The following is a 24,575-nucleotide window of genomic DNA, read 5'->3' as shown; positions in this document are numbered from 1 at the left end:
CCACTTGCTATAGATACACGCAGGAGACCCACATTCTATTTCCACTATGCCACTTGCCACTGACCTCAGAAAAATTATTTTAAACCCTAAACCTCAGCTTCCTCATCCTGAAAATGAAGGCGATTCTACTTCCTAGGCCTTCTTGACAGGAGCCTTGGGAGGGTTGAACGGAATAATTCCGGTGACAGCGAAGAACTGGGAGGGACCCTGACTCCAAATTACCGAAAAAAAAATAGTTAAACATGCTCAGCTGGAGTTTTAGGAACCGCCCCCGCCCCCGCCCCCCCATGATCAAACTGCAGTCAGGCAGCAGCCCTCCGAACTGATTCTTTCTTATGGACTATCTCACAAGCCAAACACCTATGTGCTGCACCCCTGCATCTCCGTGGGCTCCTACTGATGTCGGCCTTGCAGTGAAAGCGCTTTTTGTTGCCGCTGTTCGATACACACCAGCACATCAACGCGGCAGCTGGGAGCAGGAGGAGGGATCCCTTCGCTTTCTCCCCTCCTTTCACTCGGAACCCTAGGAATCAGCACCAAAGCGCGTAGCCCGGCAAGTTTCCGCACGTGAATGGATTTTCCTGGCTTATCTCCAAAGACCTTGCGGTATTTCACAAAGCTAAAGAGAGGTGAACGGAGCATCACCCTCTCCCGGAGGTCGTGCAGCCCCACGGGGTCGCTCCTCCCGCTCCTCCACCCTCGGTGCAGCGGCTGCCTCCCGAGCTTGCTCGCGGGGCCGTTAGCGCCAGACCCGGCGGAGGGCCGGGGGGCCCCTCCCCGCCTCCCTCTCGCAGCCCCCCTCCGCCAGTAGCAGCGCTGCTGTCTTCCCACAGGAGGACTTGGGAGGACGCTGGAGTCTGCAGCGCCCCCGCCCCCTCGCTTTTTCTTTCTTTCCTTGGTTTGGGATCTTGCTGCTGGATCCGGGAGAGGTTCTGAGAAGACAAGAGCTAGGGACTGAGCGCAGGCTTCCGCTGCGGCGCGCGAACACAGCCGGGGCCACAACCCCCAGCGTCTCCTCCCGCTCCTCGCCACCCCGGCGGGAATGTGAGGAAGGAAAGCCCCCAGCGCCGCCGCCCACCCTCGAAGGCGTCCCAGAGAGCATCCTGGGGGCCCGCCGCTGGAGCCCCTGTCCCCGCATCACCGCGGGACTGGAGCGGCGAGGTGCGCCGGGTGCCGCTTCTCGGCTCCCACTCTTCGGAAAGAGCGCGGTGGGGATCAGCGCTTTCCCCGCACTCGGCACAACTCTGGGACCGGCGGCGAGCGGCTGGACCGAGTCCCGTTTCCCGCCAGCTCACCCGGAGTCGGGAGCAGCCCCTGCCCGCTCGCCTGCACCCCTTATCGCTCTAGCTTGCCCGAACCTGCCGCTCCTCCACGCCCAGGTAGTGAGCCCCGCGGCTTCAGGTCTCTGCAGCGCCCTCGGCCCCATGGACAGCGCACCCGTCACCACTTCCTAAGTGCTGGCTCCGCCGCCGTCCAAGCTGCGCACTGGGGTCCCTCGGCTCGCCCCTCTCTGGTGTGTCCGCGAGGCCGGGGAGTGTGCACCATGAAGTCCGTGCTGTTCACCCGCTTCTTCATCCTCCTGCCCTGGATCCTAATTGTCATCATCATGCTCGACGTGGACACGCGCAAGCCGGCGCCTCCCCTCACCCCGCGCCCCTACTTCTCTCCCTACGCGGTGGGCCGCGGGGGTGCCCGACTCCCGCTCCGCAGGGGCGGCCCGGCTCACGGGACCCAAAAGCGCAACCAGTCTCGGCCGCAGCCTCAGCCGGAGCCGCAGCTGCCCACCATCTATGCCATCACGCCCACCTACAGCCGCCCGGTGCAGAAAGCGGAGCTGACCCGCCTGGCCAACACGTTCCGCCAGGTGGCGCAGCTGCACTGGATCCTGGTGGAGGACGCGGCGGCGCGCAGCGAGCTGGTGAGCCGCTTTCTGGCGCGGGCCGGGCTGCCCAGCACGCACCTGCACGTGCCCACGCCGCGGCGCTATAAGCGGCCCGGGCTGCCGCGCGCCACTGAGCAGCGCAACGCGGGCCTCGCCTGGCTGCGCCAGAGGCACCAGCACCAGCGCGCGCAGCCTGGCGTGCTCTTCTTCGCCGACGACGACAACACCTATAGTCTGGAGCTCTTCCAGGAGGTAGAGGCCAGCCCGCCCCACTGGGTGGGCGAGGGCGCGGGTGGGGGACGCCCGGGCCGGCCAGGCTGCAGCCACACGCCCCTTGCACTCCGGGTGCACTTTTGAGTTCTCAGTTCTCCATACGCGCATTCGGGGCACCGAGTGGAGCCGCTCCTTGCTGGCACTCCGCAGCCTCCGCTGGCCGTGGGTGTGGAAGGGGTGTGTGTGAGAGGATCTCTGTGGCTCAAGGGGCGGGAGTCTTCTCTGGCTTTTCTGTGTGTGGGGGGGGGGGGGGGGGGGGGGTGGTGTCAAGAGAATAGCACAGGTGTGAGGCGCGGGAATGATTTCCAGGGGCCGGGCTCCTGCCGACCTGAGTGAGGATGGAGCCTAGACCTGCAGGCTCTGGCTGCGAGAGGAGATCAGGGAGGGACCTGCACCGTAGGGGGTGGCGGCGGGGCGGTGGGGAGCGGGTAGGCGTGGTGTTACTCGAGGCCTTTCAGTGCCTACAGGTGTGATTCTCAGTCTAGGACCATGTAGGGAGAAAGGTAGAGATAGCCTAGAGAGAAATTTCACTATTGCCGCCCACTGGCACGGAAATGGTTGTTAGAAGAAACACTGACTTCTGTGGCGGTCCTTCCTCTTTCCCACACCTCACAAAAGTCTTTTCTGACCCTCCAGATTACATTTGTGTTTTTTTGTTTTGTTTTGTTTTGTTTGCAAGAAAATCCTTTCTGGAAAATAAACTGTTCTGCCCTGTGGTTATGTCTTTTTTGCAGCCCAAGGTAATCATCTGGGCTGCCTGGTCCCTTTTCACGCCCTTTCTCTAAGGCCTCTTTTTGGCGAGTTAGCCAGGACGCATTTGGCGGGGCCTTTTGCCTCGTCCTGGTGCTCTCTGTGAGGTCTGAATGCAGCCCGGCTCCCTGCTGTTGAAATGGCCCCTGAGTTCCCTGCGGGCGCACACACAACCCCAGCAGGCACAGAGTTAGAACAGGTGTTCTTCCTTGAGGCTGGTATCTTGCGGTGTGTGTGTGTGCAGCCTGCAAATGAGACTGAGTGGCATGGGTTTTGTCAGTTTTCTTCTCTCTACGCAATTACAGCCAAAGAAAATCTTCTTGATTGATTTGACGCCCTGTGAGACTGTTGCCTTCCTCCACCTGAAATTTCTTGACGTCCTGCTTCGGAGAGACTCCCCCTGCCCCCCGCCCCAATTCCTCTTCTCCCAAGTAAACTGGACATTGGGAAAATACTATGTGTGAGTTGGACACTGAACTCCTAAAATAATCTGTGTGTCTGGTCATCAGATACCCTAACTGCTCCCCACACTTTCATCCTCATCTCTGGTTTGCTTTCTTAACCTCAGGGCAGAACTATTCTGTACTCTTCCAGTTTAATTTTTCTTTGTGGCTTTAAAAAAAAATTATTAAAGGTAATTGCCGCCTTCATTTCTATTCATCCTCTCTTTCATGAATAAAAGGCACAGTAATTGTTCTTCTTCTTTTCTTTTCCATCCTTTCACTGTAGAGGACTTTCTTTCCTTGTTTCTCCAGATGAATAAATAAGCTTGGCATTGTATAGTATGGTCCTTACTCAACCCAAGATTAGAGATACCATCTGACGTTTTAAATTGGTCTTTTAATCCTGCTTCAGCGCTCCCCCCTCCAAAAAAATAAAAGGGGCTTGCGTCTGAAGTGAAGACTGTACATTTCAATGCACCATAATTTTTAAACTGCAAGGTCTTTTTTTTTTCTTCTACAACTTGGAAGTTGCCTCGTCTGTGAAAATATGTGGTCTTATTGAAATAAAATAGTGCACGTTACTGTTAATGAATATTGTAGGAGGCTACATTGTGAAGGAGGAATGATTCAGTTTATTCTGAGCTTCTAGCCTCTTGGTGTGAGGTGTTAGAAGAGTTGGCACATGCAGGCAGTGAAATGATTCAGGACACAGCCTTCCTTTGATGCTTCCCAAGCTGAAAGGAGGGCTTGTTGGTGGGGGATATTAAGCATCAGGAGAAAATTCCAGTAGGTTTTTCATTAGTCCATATGGGGGAAAATATAAAATGAGGTGAGAGTAAGGAGGAAAAATAGTGTTGTCAGAGAGGACATTATAAAGGAAAACACACAAAACTTTCAAGACACTAAACTTTTGTACAATTGGAAGTAATGCAATAATCAAAATAAGAGCATATGCAACATTTTTTTAATGTTGAGGTGCCACATATACAAAATATACAACAGGTTTGTTGTTTTTGTTGTCATTTTAAGCATAATAGGCATGACATACTTAGAATTTAAGTCTTCTAGCTCCTTGGAGGTCACTCCTAGACAGTAATTTTATGACTAGTACCTTTCTCTACCATTGCCCCACCATCAATGTTTTTGGACAGATTAGGGCTCTGTTTGACATGTATGTATGCTAATACATTCAGTTTTCTTTCTTTTCTTTTTTTTTTTTTTGAGATGGAGTCTCGCTTTGTCGCCCAGGCTGGAGTGCAGTGACACAATCTCGGCTCACTGCAAGCTCCGCCTCCCGGGTTCACACCATTCTCCTGCCTCAGCCTCCCTAGTAGCTGGGACTACAGGCGCCCGCCACCACGCCTGGCTAATTTTTGTATTTTTAGTAGAGACAGGGTTTCACGTGTTAGCCAAGATGGTCTCGATCTCCTGACCTTGTGATCCGCCCGCCTCGGCCTCCCAAAGTGCTGGGATTACAGACGTGAGCCACCGCGCCCAGCCAGTTTTCTTTATTATAACCTTTTGCGTGCATGGCAAGCATTAATGAACTCATTAGGCTAGTGGAATTTATGAATTATTAGTCTTGTGCATTTTCCAGAATTTGGAAACCCTTAGGTTTATTAATGAGACAGCCTACCATACACCCATTCTCAGATTAATGATTCCGTGTAAATTACAGTTTAGACATTGTTCTCTGGAGAAAAGGTAGGACCGGATAAAACATTGAAAATCTGCAGCTCCTTGGGGGAAAGCAGAGATGCTGATTAGGAATGCTATAGGGCTGAGGCATATATCTCAGCCCTTTATACTGTGCATGCACACCAATTAGTTTTTAAGTAATTCACAGTACTTAAGGAAAGAATACCCCAAGTCAGGTTTCATCTTTTATTCATGGTGCTTCCAATTTCCATGGTTGATGTTAAAGTGGATAAGATAAAAGGAGGAAAATGAACCAGGTACAAATTAGCTCCCTAAGTATTGGCTGCAAATGAAGGAAAGCAAAGGATGAAAGGTCTCCAAATTAAATTAAAGACGCAACAGGCAATCTGTGTTCAATTATTTATCCCTGGTAACTGGAATGGTGCTTTGTCATCTCATACAGCTAACTAATTTTCAGCCTTTCCTTTCAACTGAGCTGCACCGCCAGGAAAGAAATATTTGCATTGAACACTCTTATGTTAACAGCCAAATCCATTTGCAAATGAAGTTTCAGTGTGAATCTTAGCCACAGAAATGGGGCTGTTCATTGGAGAAGGAGGTGGTAGGGTTTTTCAGGTTTCAAATATCTCAACAGCTACTCCTTTTCTTCCTGTGGCATTGATGGGGTTTTGCACCGTGGATCACAGGTAATCCTGCCTCCCTGTGCATCCTATCAATCTACCTCTCTGGAAAAGCTTATTTGCAAAAGATTTAAGCTGCTTTAATAAAAGCCACAACTACAGATAAATGTGACTTTATTTTTAGTCATGTTTTCAATAACACTATTGATCAGGTTTCTGTTTTTCACCAGAAAACCTTCAAAGCTTTCTTAAATTTAAAATAGATGCTTTTCAGGTGAAGTTGCTTTCGCCTCTGGAAATCAATTGAATTGAAACCTTAAAAAAAAAAAAAAAAAAAAAAAAGTAACGCTTTCCAAGCAAGAGAAAAAAAACTTTAGAAATTTTGAATTTAATGAAATAAGACTGGAAGACAGTCTGGCTCTCAGACACTTAAGGGGTTGTCAAAGGAGTCAGTGACTGAGATTACATCTAGAAGATGTTTCTGGAAAGCAATGAACTAAAGAAGCCCCTTGTTTGAATCTTTTGTTAGCTGCTATTAAGCTATTTGTGTACTAGGCAGGTAAAGGAGTTTTGAGGTTTAATTCTGTCTTGCTTTTTTTCAGAAGCATTTGTGTGCTTTCCCTCTTTACCTGCTGCTTATTGGAGTCATAATCTGAAGGATATATGAGTTGATAATATTTGGCCCTTTTCCCCCTGAATAGTACTTCTATTTATGTTTCCTGAAAGGAAACATGAGATTTACCTTTTACCCTTGGTACATTTACTTTATGTAGGGTAATTCTTTTTAAAGTGAAGGAACCTGGAAGATTTTCTTGGGTGGAACATTAAAAGACCATTTTACCTGAAATGTGCCCCTTGTATTTTATTTCTCTCCCTCTGAAAGCTATTAAGAGTCATGCCATAGGTCTGATAAAATGTGAGAATTTTATAGAAATGTGTATATGAAACTACAGCCAGTTTTCTTAGGCTATAAATGTTAGGTTTTCTTTACTCTCCCTGGGTGTACAGTAGTATTTGAATTATGGTTCATTTTTTATAAGAGTTTTCTTTGGAGACCAGCAGTTTTCATTTGGATGTTGATATTTTAATGGGCCAGAAATAACAATTTGGGCCTAAAGATGTTCTCCCTTCTGCCTCTTCCTATTGTCTTTTTCCATCATTCTTCATCTGTCAACCTACTTTTCACTGATGATTCTGTCTCGTGAGTAGACATACAAACATGTTTGGATTATTGCTTGGTGCAATGAATGTTGTGTCTTTTAAACACTTAGGCTGTTGTTGCTTCTTAGAAACCGTAGTGGGTGGCTTCCTATCTGCTGTCTACTCCCCTTGCCTCTAAATTACAAGCTGGTAAATTTTCTCTTGTGTGAACAGTAATGGAATAGTAATTGCTTTTAAGGCATGCTGCAAAAGCAAAATAGAAAAACCAAAGTCAATGGTCTTATTTATTAACTGTTTCAGGTGGTATTAAAGTAGTGGTAGGTTTTTTGTTGTCATTATTTTTTTGCACAGAATTCAGTATTGTACAGATATGTCTGTTTAAATGTTTTGGACTCTGGAATATTTAGCCTGTGTAAGTTAACACATATATATTTGATTCACAGTGCTTGTGAAGCATGAAATTTAAGTTTTGCATGGAGCTCAAATTCTCCCACCAAAATACAAATAAAATTGTTATACCAGTACATAGATAAATACGTAGGTAGGTTTAGAATAGATCTCCAAAGCACAGAAATAAAACTAAGATAATTTGTTGTTCATGCCTGGTAATTTTTGCACACAATTTTAAATAAATGTTAATACCCTTTATCGTGGATATAAGCAAAATATAGTTGACATAAATTGAGCATTTACTATAGGCAAGGAAGTAGCCTTAGGCTTTTTCGTGTATTATTTAATCCTCGTAACACCCTGAGCTAGGTAATAGTACTGTCTCTGTTTTTTTAATACTGATGCTAATAATTAGTTATGGACCCAGTCCCTTGGTGAGTACAGAGGACTTAAACAAATGCAACCTGACTGTAATATAGTTGTTTACCTCTGAGCTATATAACCAGTATCCCCATTTTTAACAGAAGCATTAGGAAGTAACTTGAAAATGTCATATAGCTGTTACGTGGCAGAGACATGATTTTGAACCCAAGTGCCCTGGTTCTGGCACCTGCATTGTTGACTGTCCTGAAACTCATGTCATTTAACACACACAGTCACATGAAAATATGTCATTATTATAATAAGTAAAGCACCTGATTAGCAGGAGCCTTGTGATATTATTACTGTCTTCTGCCATCCTTGAATTCAGGTCTTTCTTCTTGGTTATGTCAACTTTTAGCTTTCTCTTTTGACTTTTGGTGACTTTTTTCCTTTTTGTTGTTTAAATTGAAAAATTTGTATGTTAATACATTTGTTGTGTAGACTATAATATTTTGATATAGGTATACATTGTGGAATTACTAAAGCTAATTAATATATTCATTACCTTACAAATTTATCATTTTTGTGTGTGTGGTGAAAACATTTAAAATCTACTCAGCAATTTGCAGGTGTACAATACATTGTTAATAACTATAGTCACCAATTTGTGGTGCAGTTGATCTTCTAAATTTATTCTTCCTCACTGAAAATTTGTATCCTTTGACCAAACATTTCCCCAATTCCTGCCCCTACCTTTTTTCCCCTGATAATATTTGGTCTTGTGAAAATTTTATCTCATCTCTCACTATCTCTAATTTATAGACCATTTGATATTTAGATTTTATATTTAGATAAAAACTGCCAGGTTAGTATATAAACTGTAGTCTTTTATTTTTTAAACTGTATTCTTGTGAATAAGAATTAATAACTTCTATAGGCCGGGCGCGGTGGCTCAAGCCTGTAATCCCAGCACTTTGGGAGGCCGAGACGGGCGGATCACGAGGTCAGGAGATCGAGACCATCCTGGCTAACACGGTGAAACCCCGTCTCTACTAAAAAATACAAAAAACTAGCCGGGCGAAGTGGTGGGCGCCTGTGGTCCCAGCTACTCGGGAGGCTGAGGCAGGAGAATGGCGTGAACCCGGGAGGCGGAGCTTGCGGTGAGCTGAGATCCGGCCACCGCACTCCAGCCTGGGCGACAGAGCCAGACTCAGTCTCAAAAAAAAAAAAAAAAAAAAAAAAGAATTAATAACTTCTATAGATATTAAAATTAAGTTTTTCCTCATTTGCTTTGTGTACATCAACAACTCTGTCTCCTAGGCGAGTATCATGTCAGGGCAGGCAGAACTGAAAGGAAGAATACTTTTCAGGATAGAATGGGAGAAAATACGGAATTATGGGAAGCAGGCTCAGGAGTTTATTGTTGAAACGGAGGAGAGGAGCTGGGGGCCTGAGCCAATTTGCGCTGAAGCTAATGTGACTGAGGCAGCTCCTTCTGGGAACAGAGATGTGCTTGGAGGAGCCTTGGTTCTCCTCACCAATGTACCCCTTATGTTGGCTGCTGCAGGCAGCACTACCAGGTTCATTTGACTGCTCACTTGTTGGTAGAAGTTTTGTTAATTTTCTTGTCCGATTTCTTCTGAGATGAGGAATTTCCTTGGATAAAAAAACAAAGTAAATCTTTGGTTGAGACTTTTTGCATGTTAAAAAAAATCAAACAAGAAAACTTGGAAGTGGCTTTGCTGAGGAGGACAGCCATGTTCTCTACCAGAAGTCAGATTGGGTCTTTTTCCTAAAACAACTAAAAATGCAGTAGTTTGTTTACTTTTTAAAATCCGTCTCCTCCACCTGTGGAAAGAGAACTTTAAACACTATGTATGTTACATGCTGAATCTAAGGCTGTTGTTCCTTCAGCTTGAACTGCAGATATTCCTAAATTGTACCTGCATCTCTAGTGAAAGCTGAGTGTGCTAAATGCTGACCATTCTCCGTTAACTGAGATTTCAGTTATCTAAGAGAATTGTATCTTAGCAGTACTAGTGCATTACTCTGGAAGATTCCTTCTACCTACCTGAGCTCAAACTTCATCCTATTCATAAGATGTTTTAATATAATGAGTCAGTAGGCCTTCTCTACTACTAACAAATATTAATTGAGCACCTACTGTGTACAAGGCACTGTGCTTAATTAAGGCAGGGAGTATTTCAGCTCACCGAAACAAGAGCATCTCAGTCCTTACAGATTGATTCTCTGGACTAAATATGCATGGTACCTTCAGTGCCTGTTGAGAGAAATGCACGTGTCTGGGAGTGTAAAGCAGAGGTCCCTAATGGAGTTGTTGACTGTAGGAGTAATTGTGGAGGAAGTGACATTTGAGCTGAGAAGTAAAGGACAACAGGGTGATAAGTGATAGTGGGTGATAAGACGGGGAGGAAAGAGCCCTCCAGAGAGAGGAAGCCATGTTTGTGAACTTGAGAAAATGGAATACATGGAATACTCAGAGACCTGAAGGATGTTCTTGATAGCAAAAGGCTGGGTGATGAGAAGCTGAGGTGGAGAAATAGGCAGCCACTTTTCCGTCTTCTGCATGTCCAAGTGCGGTTCTCATCTTTGAGAGAAACTGTCCTAGAAAGAACTCTTCAGGTTCTCTGTATCTGGAAGTGGCATCTAAATCATGCCCATTAGAATCTTCTTCCTGGATACTATCGTGCCTTTATGTAAACTTGTGAATTTGAAAGTATACATAGCAGTGTAAGGAGCATGCTTTCCTTTTTATTTTTTTGCATCTGGTTTTCAGAATGCCCATTAGGCAAATTTTTGGACTTTAACTTTTTCAATTAGACCTTGGATAAGGTGGGGAGTAAATTGATAGGAAAACTGTAGATAAGTATTTGTCCATCTAGTTGTACCAAACAATTGGTAATGTAGACTTTTGTAGATCCTTTAAGAGTACCTGATATCACATTAAATAGTATGATACCTGAATACGTATTTCAGTTGTTTCTCCCACTAGAATACCAAGGTAGGAATTTTCTTTTGTTTACTGTTGTATCTGTAGTGTCCAGAGCGGTGCCTGGCATGTAGTGAATGCTCACTAAATATTTTTTGAATGAATGAATTATAAGGCACTCCAAAGCTGAAGGAAGTTATTATAAACAGAGTTTAATCCCAGAAAGGAGTCCTGCACAGAGATTGTCAATCAAATCATAGTTTTGAAGTCTGTATTGTGTGTCTAAGATTATATTGAACCTTTTAAATAGAAACTGGAAGATAAATGTGGTCCCTACTCTGATTCTAAGAGCTTTTATGCTAGAAGGAAAGAGAATGTCATGAGTATTTATTTATATAGCAAGGCATTACCACCAACAGCCATTAAAAGGGGGAGGTTTGTCAAGGTGGTTGTGAGTCAGTTGAGTATTTGGCCTCTTCACACACGTGAGAGACTGGAGGCTGGTGGGGAGCTCACATAGGCGTAACAGCCCATGTTCAAATCCAGCTTCACTACTTAGTATTTGCATTACATTGGCAAGGGTTGGCTGCCTCAAGTGATTGTTTTAAGTACTATAGGCAAGTAATAAATACTAGTTCTTTTCGCCTTGTTCTCTCCACTATGGGTGACTGCCCTAATTGAGGGTATACCAGATAACTGCACTGTCTTGGTTTGTTAAATGCCTCTAAATGCTCTGCTCCTGACATCTGGACTATGTTTCTAGAGGCCTGGGGAGAGGAGGAGGTAAAGATACTTGACTTTCCCAAATTAGTCTGTACCCAAGTGGAACTGCATAAATTGGGTACCTTAATTACACCATTGGGTGTTACTAGAGTGATTAGAGGGACAAGAGTTAAGTAGGGCTTGTCTACAAAGAGTCCTGGGAGGAAGTGAGATGTGCGAGAACTAAAAGCATCTAAAGGACATTTTAGACAGAGGAGGTGAAGGGCGTTTTCCTGTGGGTTCTGACTTCTGATGCTAACTCCTAACTGAAAGCTAGGAAGTTGGCTTACATGTAGCTCAGAGCAGAATGCTAACCCGGCTCACTGTAACCTGTGCCTCCTGGGTACAAGCAATTCCCCTGCTCCAGCCTCCTGAATAGCTGGGATTACAGTTGCAAGCCACCATGCCCGGCTAATTTTTGTATTTTTAGTAAAGACGAGCTTTCAACATGTTGGCCAGGTTGGTCTCAAACTCCTGACCTCAGGTGACCCACCCCACCTCGATCTCCCAAAGTGCTGGGATTACAGGTGTGAGCCACTGTGCCTGGCCCTAGGTGTGGTTTTTAATTACCATGTAACCCCAGGCCCAGTGTGGACCTAGGGCATAGTTACTATATGATACAGTGATTATCACTGGCACAAATGAATGAATCAAAGAGGTAGTATGTCACAAAGGAGAGAGCAGCTTAATTGGAAGGAATGAAATAGATTTTTTTAAAAGCACATGATTAGAAGCAATAGTTTAAGGTCATTTCCTGGGGTGGGAAGGTTAGGAATATTCTTCTGTCCAGCACCTATTGGAGGAGATGGAAAGGATCCCAGATGCCAGCCTTCTCTGTGTCCATCCTTCTCCCAGCCTTGCCTGGGGACACTGAGCCGCTCGCTGGGCTTTGAATGACTGATGCTTTTTGGGAAGCCCCATAAGCTTGTTTCTCTTTTTTCAAACATTGCTTAAGTTTTCAGAAATAAAAACATTCTAAAGCTTATTTAGTGCTAGAATGAGGAAAATATAGGAGAGAGGGGGTGTGTGTGTGTGTGGCTGTGTGTGTGTGTGTGTGTGATTTTACCTACCTGTGTGGTTGCCTCCTCCTTGCCTGTGAATGCAGTGACTGCTTTCCTTGTTCCTTCACAGACCCTGCACCCTCCATTTCAATTTCTGGCAAGAATTGTGGCTAGACCCAGAGGTCTGATGCAGTGGTCCCCAACATTTTCTGGTCACATAATTTCTAAAAGAATTCTGTAAAATTAACCCTCTGGGATATTTTTTTAATTGACATGTACATTTTAAAAATAATTTTTGAGATGGAGTCTCTCCAGTGTATTATAAATGTTGGCATTTGTAATGAAACTTAAATATATCCAGTAGATTCTATAAACATTGTTAACAGTTTGATACCCACCACCATTCATTTAATAAACATACTTTTCAATGACATTTGGATAAAGATATATATATACACACATACTTTTAAGTGAGACAGGGTCTCTCTCTGCTGCCCAGACTGGAGTGTAGTGGCGTGATCACAGCTTACTGCAGCCTCCACCTCCCTGGGTCAAGCAATTCTCCTGCCTCAGCCTCCTGAGTAGCTGAGACTACAGGCACATGCCAACATGCCTGGCTAATTTTTAAATTTTTTTTGTAGAGACAGGGTCCTCCTTTGTTTCCTGGGCTGGTCTCGAACTCCTGGCTTCAAGCAGTCCTTCTGCCTCGTCTTCCCAAAGTACTGGCATTACTGGTGTGAGCCACCACACCTGGCCACATTTGGATATTGTATATTGCTCTTTTCTGTTCTATCTTCATTCCTCCTCAGAATTTTATCCTAGCATAATATTTTGAGGTTCAAGGTCATCTCTCTATCACACATATCTACAATGACAAAAAGAATATAGATAGAATTTAAAGTTTTAAAATCCTGTGGCTGTCAGCCTCTGTCTTAGAAAAGCTTTAGGATTGACTTACCATTACAATTAGTATTGGTAAACAATTAATCAAAACAACAATAAATGTTACAGGGTTGGGTAATTAACTATTAAACATAAAAGCTACATTTATTAGAAATCGATTTCTTAGTGACATGGATGGAGCATTTTGTTGTTGATTATATATTCTGTATTCATTGACGAATATTACAGATTGCTAGAGATAGAATTTAGTATCAATTTCATTCCTATTAGGTCAACTTTTTTTTTAACATAAAGAAGTGATTCAAGTGGGAAGCATTTTCTTACAGCAGTGTTTCTCAGTTTTTTGAACTCTCAAGCTTTAAGCCACAAATTACATGGTGATTTTATAGCAAGAACTATTTTAATGATTTATTAATGATATTAGGTCCCCTCCAGTTTTGTTGAATGCAAATAATTAGAAACCTCTGGTTGCCCCAAAGGATTTATTACCCATTCACTAGAGACAGTGGTTTTCTTAATAAAGATAGCAGTATTTCTGATTACCTTTGTTTGATGTCCTGGAGGTTTTACTAGGTGGGACAGTGCAGTTAATAACAATACAGGATGGGTGAGCAGTCAGGTCCTTTGTGAAGTGGGAGAAGGGTGATGTGAAGTGGGGTTGGGGAGGGGCGGAGTGAAGGAGAAGGATGGAGAACCTGCCCCTATCCAGGTAGATCAGGTTTAGGAAAGCTTATTGCCATATGTAGGGATGCCAAGGGTCTGGGAATTTCCCTGACTTAAAGCCATCTGCATTCACGTGTTCCATGGGGAGTTGTATACATTCAGTATCATGCACTTCCAGTCTGAAAAACTGCTGTTTTGGTAGAAGGAGCATAAGGACTTGGAAGATGGGGCCTTTAGACCTGACTGAGCCAAAGGCTCCCATGACCTCAAGGGAACTGACTAGTGCTTTTTTCGTGTTTCACTGTGTGCTAGGTCCCACCCTTGGCATTCAGATGTGTGCATGTGCTGCTGTTTAATTTTCATCGTCTGCTTTGCAAATGAGGAAAAGCCCCGATATCCAGCTTCCTCATAGGACCTGATCATAATACATATGGTTCTGAGAATTAAACAAGGTGACAGATGTATAAAGTGTAAACTCTGTAAACAGAGTAACTTCACTCTCCATTTGTACATCTCTCAGAAGTCTGGGGCAACAGGAGCTGTGGAAAGGCTCCAGAAGACAAGGTGTCACAAAGCCACCTAGCTACTGTAGCTGGACCCATCCTGACAGTCGTAGCGGCCCCGGGTGCCGCTCTGTTGGCTGATGGGAATGCAGATTTAAGTATGGTCCATATGTGGACGTGTTGTTTTACGTCTAAATAAACTTGGCATTGCAAGATGAAAATGCCAGTATCATTTTTAAAGGTCAAGTGACAGTTTGGGGAGATTTTTATAACTTTGATAAGTTCCTCAGCTACGTCTGTTCACACTGGCAAGAGTGCGAGAGACATTCTTGGGAAATCTTTTCTATCAGAGGAGCCGCAGCCTTGCTCTGCGGAGAAGTTCTGACGACAGTCGTCAGAGTGTTTGGGGCTCATGCGCTGTTAATTATTTTCATTTTCCATTAATGAACATTTCTTTTAATTTTCTTCATTCTTCTTTAATGAGTTTAACTATTTGCCTCTACCTTTGCTTCCTGCTGTGTATGCTGATAAGACAGGTTTTGGGGTTTTTATGTTTTCTGGTCTTGCTTTTCCCCTTTGTTTTAGGATTTAAAACAAAAAGGTTAAGAGGTTGGGTTGACAATGCCTGCAGTTTCTGTTTTACAGCAATCCCTACTGTTCCTCTGAAAATTGGTTGATTGTCCTATAGTTTAAAATATATGTGTTCATTTGATTGGCTCTTGTAAATCTAGTGACATTTAAAAGTACATGCCAGTTAGGCATGGTGGCTCACACTTATAATCCCAGCACTTTGGGAGGCTCAGACAGGAGGATGGCTTGAGCCCAGGAGTTCGAGACCAGCTTGGGTAACATCATGAGACCCCACCTCTACAAAAAAAAAAATTTTAAATAGTTGGGTGTGGTGGCATGTGCCTGTACCCCCAGCTACCTGAGAGGCTGAGGTGGGAAGATTGTTCGAGCCCTGGAGTTTGAGGTTGTGGTGGTCCTATGATTGCACCACTATACTCCAGCCTGGATGATAGAGTGAGACCTTGTCTCAGAAAAGAAAAAGAAAAAAGTTCATGTCTATTTTGTTTTTTGTTATGTTTCTTTCCTCTAAACATGAAGAAAAGCAGTGGGAAGAAATAAAATTTGAGTATTCCTGGGTTTTTTTTTTTTTTATCATAGTAAAGTATACATTTGCCATTTTACATTTACCCTGATAGCCTTCAGTGTGGTAAAATACACATTCACCATTATTCATTTAACCTGATAACCTCTACTCTCCTTTCTGTTTCCATGAATCAGACTAGGTACCTCATATATGTGGAATCATACCAAATTTATACTTTTGTGTCTGGTTTATTTCACTTAATGTCCTTGAGGTTCATCCACATTGTAGCATGTATCAGAATTTAATTCCTTTTTTGGGCTGAATAACATTCTATTATATGTATATTCCACATTTTGCTTATCCATTCATCTCTTGATGGGCACTTGTATTGCTTTCACATTTTGCCTATTGTGAATAATACTGGTATCAATATTAGTGTACACATAATCTGAGTCCCTGCTTTCCATTCTTTTGGGTATATACACAGAAGTAGAATTGCTAGATCACAGTGATACTTCCATGTTAGTTTTTTGAAAAACCACCCTACTGTTTTCCATAGCAGTTACGCCATTTTACATTTCTATCACCAGGCCGCAACGGTAACAATTTCTCCACACCTTACCCACCACTTGTTATTTTCTGTTTTTTTGGGTAATAGCCATGCAAGACAAATATGAAGTAAAGTGAAATATTATGAAAGGTGTGAAGTGATACGTCTTTGCGATTTTGATTTGCATCTCTCCTATAATTAGCGATGTTGAGCATCTTTTCATGTGCTTATTGGCCATTTGTCTCTCTTCTTTGGAGAAATACCTGTTCAAGCCCATTCTGCCCATTTTTGAATTGGGTTTTGTTGTTTTTAGGAATTCTTTAGATATTTTGGATATTAGTCATGTATCAGATATGTGATTTGCAAATGAGGATAGCCTTTTTAGTTTGTTGATAGTGTCCTTTGCACAATAGTTTTTATTTTTGATGAAATATAATTTTCCATTTTGTGCTTTTGGTGTTGTATATCTAAGAAATCGTGCCAAATTCAATGTCATGAAGCCTTTCCCCTATGTTTTTTTCTAATAGTGTGTAGTTTTGGCTCTTTTATACATGGTGTTTGGTAAGGGCTCAACTTCATCCTTTTGCATGAGAATATCCAGTTTTTTCCCAGCTGCATTTATCAAAAAGACTCTTCTTTCTTCCACTGAATGATCTAGTGGAAGTCACTGATCTCATCAAAAATCATCTACCATATGTGTGAGCATAACCACCCAATGGGTTCTTCTTACCTGCTGCCCAGATACAGCTGGTTTATCAAGATGGGAATTGCAATAGAGAAAGAGCTTTACACACGTACAGCTGGCTAAATGGGAGACTGGAGTTTTATTATTACACAAATAAGCCTCCTCCAATATTTGTATGTTAGGGTTTTTTCTTTTTTTATTATTATTTTTATACTTTAAATTCTAGGGTACATGTGCACAATGTGCAGGTTTGTTACATAGGTATACACGTGCCATGTTGGTGTGCTGCACCCATTAACTCATCATTTACATTAGGTATTCCTTCTAATGCTATCCCTCCCCCATCCCCCCAATCCACAACAGGCCCCAGTGTATGATGTTCCCCACCCTGTGTCCAAGAGTTCTCATTGTTCAGGTCCCACCTATGTGGTGTTTGGTTTTCTGTCCTTGTGATAGTTTGCTGAGGATGATGGTTTCCAGCTTCATCCATGTCCCTACAAAGGACATGAACTCATCCTTTTTATGGCTGCATAGTATTCCATGGTGTATAGTGCCACATGTTCTTAATCCAGTCTATCATTGATGAACATTTGGGTTGGTTCCAAGTCTTTGCTATTGTGAATAGTGCTGCAATAAATGTACGTGTTCATGTGTCTTTATAGTAGCATGATTTATAATCCTTTGGGTACATACCCAGTAATGGATCCCTTCCTTACACCTTATATGAAAATTAACTTAGGATGGATAAAAGACTTAAATGTAAGGCCAAAAACCATAAAAACCCTACAAGAAAACCTAGGCAATACCCCTTCAGTACATAGGCATGGGCAATGACTTTATGACTAAAACACCAAAAGCAATGGCAACAAAAGCCAAAATTGACAAATGGCATCTAAGTAAACTAAATAGCTTCTGTACAGCAAAAGAAACTACCATCAGAGTGAACACACAACCTACAGAATGGGAGAAAAATTTTTCAATCTATCCATCTGACCAAGGGCTAATATTCAGAATCTACAAAGAACTTAAATACATTTACAAGAAAAAAAAAAAAAAAAACTCCATCAAAAAGTGGGCAAAGGATATGAACAGACGCTTCTCAAAAGAAGACAGTTATGCAGCCAACAGACATACGAAGAAATGCTCATCATCACTGGTCATTAGAGAAATGCAAATCAAACCACAATGAGATACTATGTCATGCCAGTTAGAATGGTGATCATTAAAAAGCCAGGAAACAACAGATCCTGGAGAGGATGTGGAGAAATAGGAATGCTTTTACACTGTTGGTGGGAGTGTAAATTAGTCCAACCATTGTGGAAGACAGTGTGGCGATTCCTCAAGGATCTAGAACTAGAAATACCATTTGACCCAGCCATCCCATGGGTATATACCCAAAGGATTATAAATCATGCTGCTATAAAGACACATGCACACATATGTTTATTGAGGCACTATTCACAATAGCAAAGACTTGGAACCAACCCAAATGTCCATCAATGATATACTGGACAAAGAAAATGTGGCACATATATACCGTGGAATACTATGCAGCCATAAAAAATAATGAGTTCATGTCTTTTGCAGGGACATGGATGAAGCTGGAAACCATCATTCTCAGCAAACTATCACAAGGACAGGAAACCAAACACTGCATGTTCTCACTTATAAGTGGGAGTTGAACTCTGGGAATACATGGACATAGGGAGGTGAACATCACACACCAGGGTCTCAAAGGGTGGGGGCCTGGGGGAGGGATAGTGTTAGGAGAAATACCTAATTTAAATGACGAGTTGATGGGTGCAGCAAACCAACATAGCACATGTATACCTATGTAACAAACCTGCATGTTGTGCACATGTACCCTAGAACTTAAAGTATAATTTAAAAAAAGAAGAAGAAATAAGTCACAATTCTATGCTGTCTTCAAGAGACCCATCTCACATGCAGAGATACCCACAGGCTTAAAATAAAGGGATAGAGAAAAGTCTACCAAGTAAATGGGAAAACAGGAGTTACTATTCTAATTTTAGACAAAGCAGATTTCAGGGCAACAATGATCAAAAAAGACAAGGGCATGACATAATCATAAAGGGTTCAATTCAACAAGAAGACTTAAATATCCTAAATATGTGTACCCAACACAGGAGCTTGCAGATTCATAGAACAAGTTCTTAGAGACCTACAAAGAGACGTGGATAACCACACAGTAATACTGGGAGACTTCAACACCCCACTAATAGTATTCAATCATCAAGGCAGAACACTAACAGAGATATTTGGGACCTGAACTCAGTATTTGACTACATGTACCCAACAGACATCTACAGAACTGTGCACCCCAAAACAACAGAGTATACATTTTTCTCATTGCCACATGGCACATATTCTAAAGTCAACCACACAATTGGCCGTAAGTCAGTTCTTAGCAAATTAAAAAACACCAGAATCACACTAACCACACTGTTGGACCACAGCACAACAAAAATAGAAATCAACCCCAAGAAGATCGCTCAAAACATACAGTGACTTCCAGCTGCATCATCATTCTTAGCAAACTATCACAAGAACAGAAAACCAAACACCGCATGTTCTCACTCATAGGTGGGAACTGAACAATGAGATCACTTGGACTCAGGAAGGGGAACATCACACACCGGGGCCTATCGTGGGGAGGGGGGAGTGGGGAGGGATTGCATTGGGAGTTATACCTGATGTAAATGACGAGTTGATGGGTGCAGCACACCAACATGGCACAAGTATACATATGTAACAAACCTGCACGTTATGCACATGTACCCTACAACTTAAAGTATAATAATAATAAATTAAAAAAAAAAAACATACAGTGACATGCAAATCAAACAACCTGCACCTGAGTGACTTTTAGGTAAACAATGAAATTAAAGCAGAAATCAAGACATTTTTTGAAACGATTGAAAATAAAGATAAAATATGCCAAAATCTCTGGGACACAGCTAAAATGAAGATAAAATATACCAAAATCTCTGGGACACAGCTAAAGCAGTATCAAGAGGGAAGTTTATAGCACTAAACACCCCTATAAAAAAGTTAGAAAGATTTCAAATTAACAGCCTAACATTACACCTAGAGGAACTAGAAAAACAAGAACAAACCAACTGCAAAGCTAGCAGAAGAAAAGAAGGAACCAAAACAAGAACTGAACTGAATGAAATTGAGATAGGAAAATGATATAAAAGATCAGTAAAACCAGAAGCTGGTTCTTTGAAACAATAAGAGGGATAGACCACGGGTTATACTAATCAAAAAAGAGAGCAGATCCAAATAAACTTAATCAGAAATGACAAAGAGCACATTACCATCAACCCAACAGAAATACAAAAAACCCTAAAAGACTATTACAAACACCTCTATGCAGACAAATTTAAAAACCTACAAGAAACAGATAAATTCTTAGAAATACACAACCTCCCAAGATTGAACAAGGAAGAAATTGAAACCCTGAACAGACCAATAACAAGTTCCAAAATTGAATCAGTAATAAAAAGCCTACCAATCAAAAAAGCCCTGGACCAGATGGATCCACAGCCAAATTCTGTCAGATGTATAAAGAAGAGCTGATATAATTCCTACTGATATCATTCCAGCTGATAGCATAAAAAATTAAGGAGGGAGGGACTCCTCCCTAACTTATTCTATAAGGCCAGCATCATCCTGATACTGAAAACTGGGAGAGACAACAAAAAAAAGAAAACCTTAAGTCAATATCCTTGACAAACATAGATGCAAAAATTCCCAACAAAATAGTAGCAAACTGAATTCTGCAGCACATCAAAAAACCAATCCTTGGCCGGGCGCGGTGGCTCAAGCCTGTAATCCCAGCACTTTGGGAGGCCGAGATGGGCGGATCACGAGGTCAGGAGATCGAGACCATCCTGGCTAACACGGTGAAACCCCGTCTCTACTAAAAAATACAAAAAAACTAGCCGGGCGAGGTGGCGAGCGCCTGTAGTCCCAGCTGCTCGGGAGGCTGAGGCAGGAGAATGGCATGAACCCGGGAGGCGGAGCTTGCAGTGAGCTGAGATCCGGCCACTGCACTCCAGCCTGGGCGACAGAGCAAGACTCCGTCTCAAAAAAAAAAAAAAAAAAACCAATCCACCATGATCCAAGCAGGCTTTATATTTGGCATGTGAGATTGGTTCACCATATACAAATCAATAAATATGATTCATCACATAAACAGAACTAAAAAGAAAAACCAAATGATAATCTCAATAGATGCAAATGCTTCTACCGAATGCAAAATACAATACCCCTTCATGTTGGAAACCCTCAACAAACTAGGCATCAAAGGAACATACCTCAAAATAATAAGAGCCATCTGTGAAAAACTCACAGCCAGCATCATACTGAAAGAGCAAAAGCTGGAAGCATTCCCCTTGTGGAATAAGACAGGGATGCCCACTATCACCACTCATATTCAATATACTACTGGAAGTCCTAGGCAGAGCAGTCAAGCAAGAGAAAGAAAGAAAAAGGCATCCAAATAGGAAGAGAGGAAGTCGGACAATATGATTTTATACCTAGAAAATTCCATAGTGTATGCCCCAAACTTCTAGATCTGACAAACAACTTCAGCAAAGTTGCAGTATAAAAATCACTGTGCAAAAATCAGTCACATTCCTTTATACCAACAACATCCAAGCTGAGAGCCAATCAAGAACACAATCCCATTCATAATAGCCACGCAAAAAATAAAATACTTAAGCATACAGCTAACCGGGAAGGTAAAATATTTCTAGATTGAGAATTACAAAACAGTGCTGAAAGAAATCGGACAACACAAACAAATGAGAAAACATTCATTCCATGCTCACGGATAGGAAGAATCAATGTTGTTAAAGTGGCCATACTGCCCAAAGCAATTTACAGATTCAATGCTATTCATTTCAAACTACCAGTGATATTTTTCACAGAATTAGAAAAAACTATTCTAAAATTCAGCTGGAACCAAAAAAGAGCCTGAATAGCCAAATCAATCCTGAGCAAAAAGAACAAAACTGGAGGCATCATATTACCAAAATTCAAACTATACTACAAGCCTACAGTAACAAAAACAGCATGTTACTTCTACAAAAACAGACACATAAACCAATGGAATAGAGAGCTCAGAAATAAAGCTGCATACTTAGAACCATCTGATCTTTGACAAACTTGGCAAACATAAACAATGGGGAAAGGACCTCCTATTCAATAAGTGATTCTGGGATAGATCGCTACCCATATGCAGAAGATTAAAACTAGACCCCTTCCTATCACCATATATAAAATCAACTCAAGATGTATTAAAGACTTAATTGTAAAAACTATAAAACCCTAGAGGAAAACCTAGGAAATACCATTCTGGACATAGTCCCTGGCAAAGATTTCATGATGAAGATGCCAAAAGCAATTGCAACAAAAACAAAAATGACAAATGGGACCTAACTAAAGATCTTCTGCACAACAAGAAGAAACTATCAAGAGAGTAAACAGACAACCTACAAAATGGGAGAAAGTATTTGTAAAGAATACATCTGACAAAGGTCTAATATCCAGAATCTATAAGGAATTTAAACAATTTTACAAGAAAAAAAAAAACATTTAAAAGTAGGTAAAGTAAATGAACACTTTTCAAAAGATTACATACATGTGGCCAACAAGCATATTTAAAAAATGCCCAACATCACTAATCATTAGAGAAATACAAATTAAAACCACAGTGAGATACCATCTCACACCAGTCAGAATGGGTATTATTAAAACGTCATAAAATAACAGATGCTGATGAGGGTGTGGAGAAAAGGGAGTGCCTATATGCTGCTGGTGGAAATGTAAATTAGTTCAGCCACTGTGGAAAACAGGGTGGCAATTTCTCCAAGTACTTAAAACAGAACTACCATTTTACCCAGTCATCCCATTATTGGGTATATGCCCAAAGGAACAGAAATCATTGTACCATAATGACACATGCACACATATGTTCATCCCAGCACTATTCGCAGTAGGAAAGACATGGAATCAACTTAAATTTCCATCACTGGTAGATTGGATAAAGAAAATGTGGTACATATGCACCATGTAATACTACGCAGCCATAAAAAAAAAGAATGACATCATGTCCTTTGCAGCAACATGGATAGTGCTGGAGGTCAATACTCTAAGCTAACTAATGCAGGAACAGAAAACCAAATGCCGCATATTCTAACTTATAAGTGGAAGCTAAACATTGAGAACATATGGACACAAAGAAGGGAATAATAGACACTGGGCCTACTTGAGGGTGGAGAGTGGGATGAGGATGAGGATCGAAACCTAATATGCTTATTACCTGGGTGACGAAAATCTGTACAGCAAACCCCCACAACATGTAATTTATTGATAACAAGCCTGCACATGTACCCCTGAATGTAAAATAAAGTCTTAAAAAAAGAAGAGGGGCCGGGCACAGTGGCTCACGCCTGTAACCCCAGCACTTTGGGAGGCTGAGGCGGACGAATCACGAGGTCAGGAGATTGAGACCATCCTGGCTAACACAGTGAAACCCATTTCTACTAAAAATACAAAAAATTAGCCAGGCGAGGTGGCGTGCTCCTGTATTCCCAGCTACTCAGGAGGCTGAGGCAGGAGACTGGCGTGAACTTCTGTGGTGGAACTTGCAATGAGCCGCGATCTCGCCACTGCACTCCAGCCTGGGCAACAGAGCAAGACTCCATCTCAAAAAAAAAAAAAAAAGAAGAGGAAGAGGAAACTAAGGCTCATGGTGCTTAAAGTCATACATGTGCCAAAGCCAGCTAGCAAACAAAACAACAAAGATCTGAATTCAGATTTTGTTTAACCTCTGTGGTTCTAATTATATCATGCAACTTGGACTCAAAGCAGGATAGAGAAGGTTGGGCAGTGGATCAGAAAAGATATCAGCATAAATACAAATCATTTATTCTGTATTATCTGATGCCAAACAGTGTACTAAGCACTTTACATACATCATCTTATTTATACATCTCAGTTACCTTCTGATATAGGTGTCAGTTCCCACTTTTATCAGGAAACTGAGGATCAAAGAGGGTAAGTAATACATCCAGAGTTACAAAGCTGTTAAAAATATTAGAGGGTCTGACTCCAAAAAGCAATATCTTAACCACTCAGGGAATATATTTTTAAAAGCCCCTTATTATCTCTGGTAATCACTGTCTTGAAAACTACTTTGTCTGATATTATTAAAGTCACAGTAGCTTTCATACACCTCTTGTTTACATATTCTTTCTTTTATCCCATCTATGTTCTTATACTTGAAAAGTGTCTGTTGTCAATAGCATATAGTTTGTTCTTGTTTCTTTATTCCTTTTGTTTTCCTGATACTCTTTTCCCAATTAAGGAGGTAGTAATCTATAAACAAAACCTCGTTTACATAAGCACTGCTGTGATCTTATACCAAATAGGCCTAGCGCGCGTGCGCGCGCGCGCGCGCGTGTGTGTGTGTGTGTGTGTGTGTGAGAGAGAGAGTGAGTGAGTGTGTGTTTGGGCTTTCTGAATTAGATTTTCTTTCAAGATCCACCTACATCTTTTCTTTTGGCCTAAGTAATGGTTGGTCATGTTAACTGTGTAAAATATTAATCTTTTTCTGAAGCTACAAAGAGTTCATGACTACTTACTGTTCTAGAAGGTTTTTTCAAATTTGGAAAATGTCTACCTTTTAAAATATTTTCTGGGAGTGTTTAATTACTTCTATGGTCTTTGAGAGATCCCTCCCTGTTTTACTTTTATCCAGCTGTCACATATTCTGAGTATGTTTTCCACCAGGAGAACCTGAGAATTTTTTTTTCTCTTAGATTTCGAGTATAGAAATAAGAGTTTATCCTGCATCCCATTCCAACCTGTTAACATAATTCTATGCAAGTTG

General features: G+C 41.9%; 1 protein-coding gene across 2 annotated transcripts in view; it reads left to right on the top strand.

The window, feature by feature from the left end:
* Positions 1 to 787: 787 nt before the first annotated feature.
* B3GAT2 (beta-1,3-glucuronyltransferase 2) overlaps positions 788 to 24,575 on the top strand; it is a 75,091-nt gene continuing 51,303 nt past the window's right edge. Inside the window, exon 1 of one of the 2 annotated variants that reach the window (XM_025382840.1) lies at positions 788 to 2,134. In XM_025382840.1, the coding sequence (XP_025238625.1) occupies positions 1,544 to 2,134 (591 nt within the window). In that variant the 5' untranslated portion in view covers positions 788 to 1,543. The remainder of the gene's footprint in view (positions 2,135 to 24,575) is intronic. The other variant, XM_025382839.1, reaches the window with a different exon arrangement.

Source organism: Theropithecus gelada, chromosome 4 (assembly GCF_003255815.1).
Source record: "Theropithecus gelada isolate Dixy chromosome 4, Tgel_1.0, whole genome shotgun sequence".
In the NCBI taxonomy this organism is placed as follows: Eukaryota; Metazoa; Chordata; class Mammalia; order Primates; family Cercopithecidae; genus Theropithecus; species Theropithecus gelada.
The sequence above is the reverse complement of the archived record's forward strand: the minus strand, read 5'-3'. Positions and strand labels throughout refer to the sequence as shown.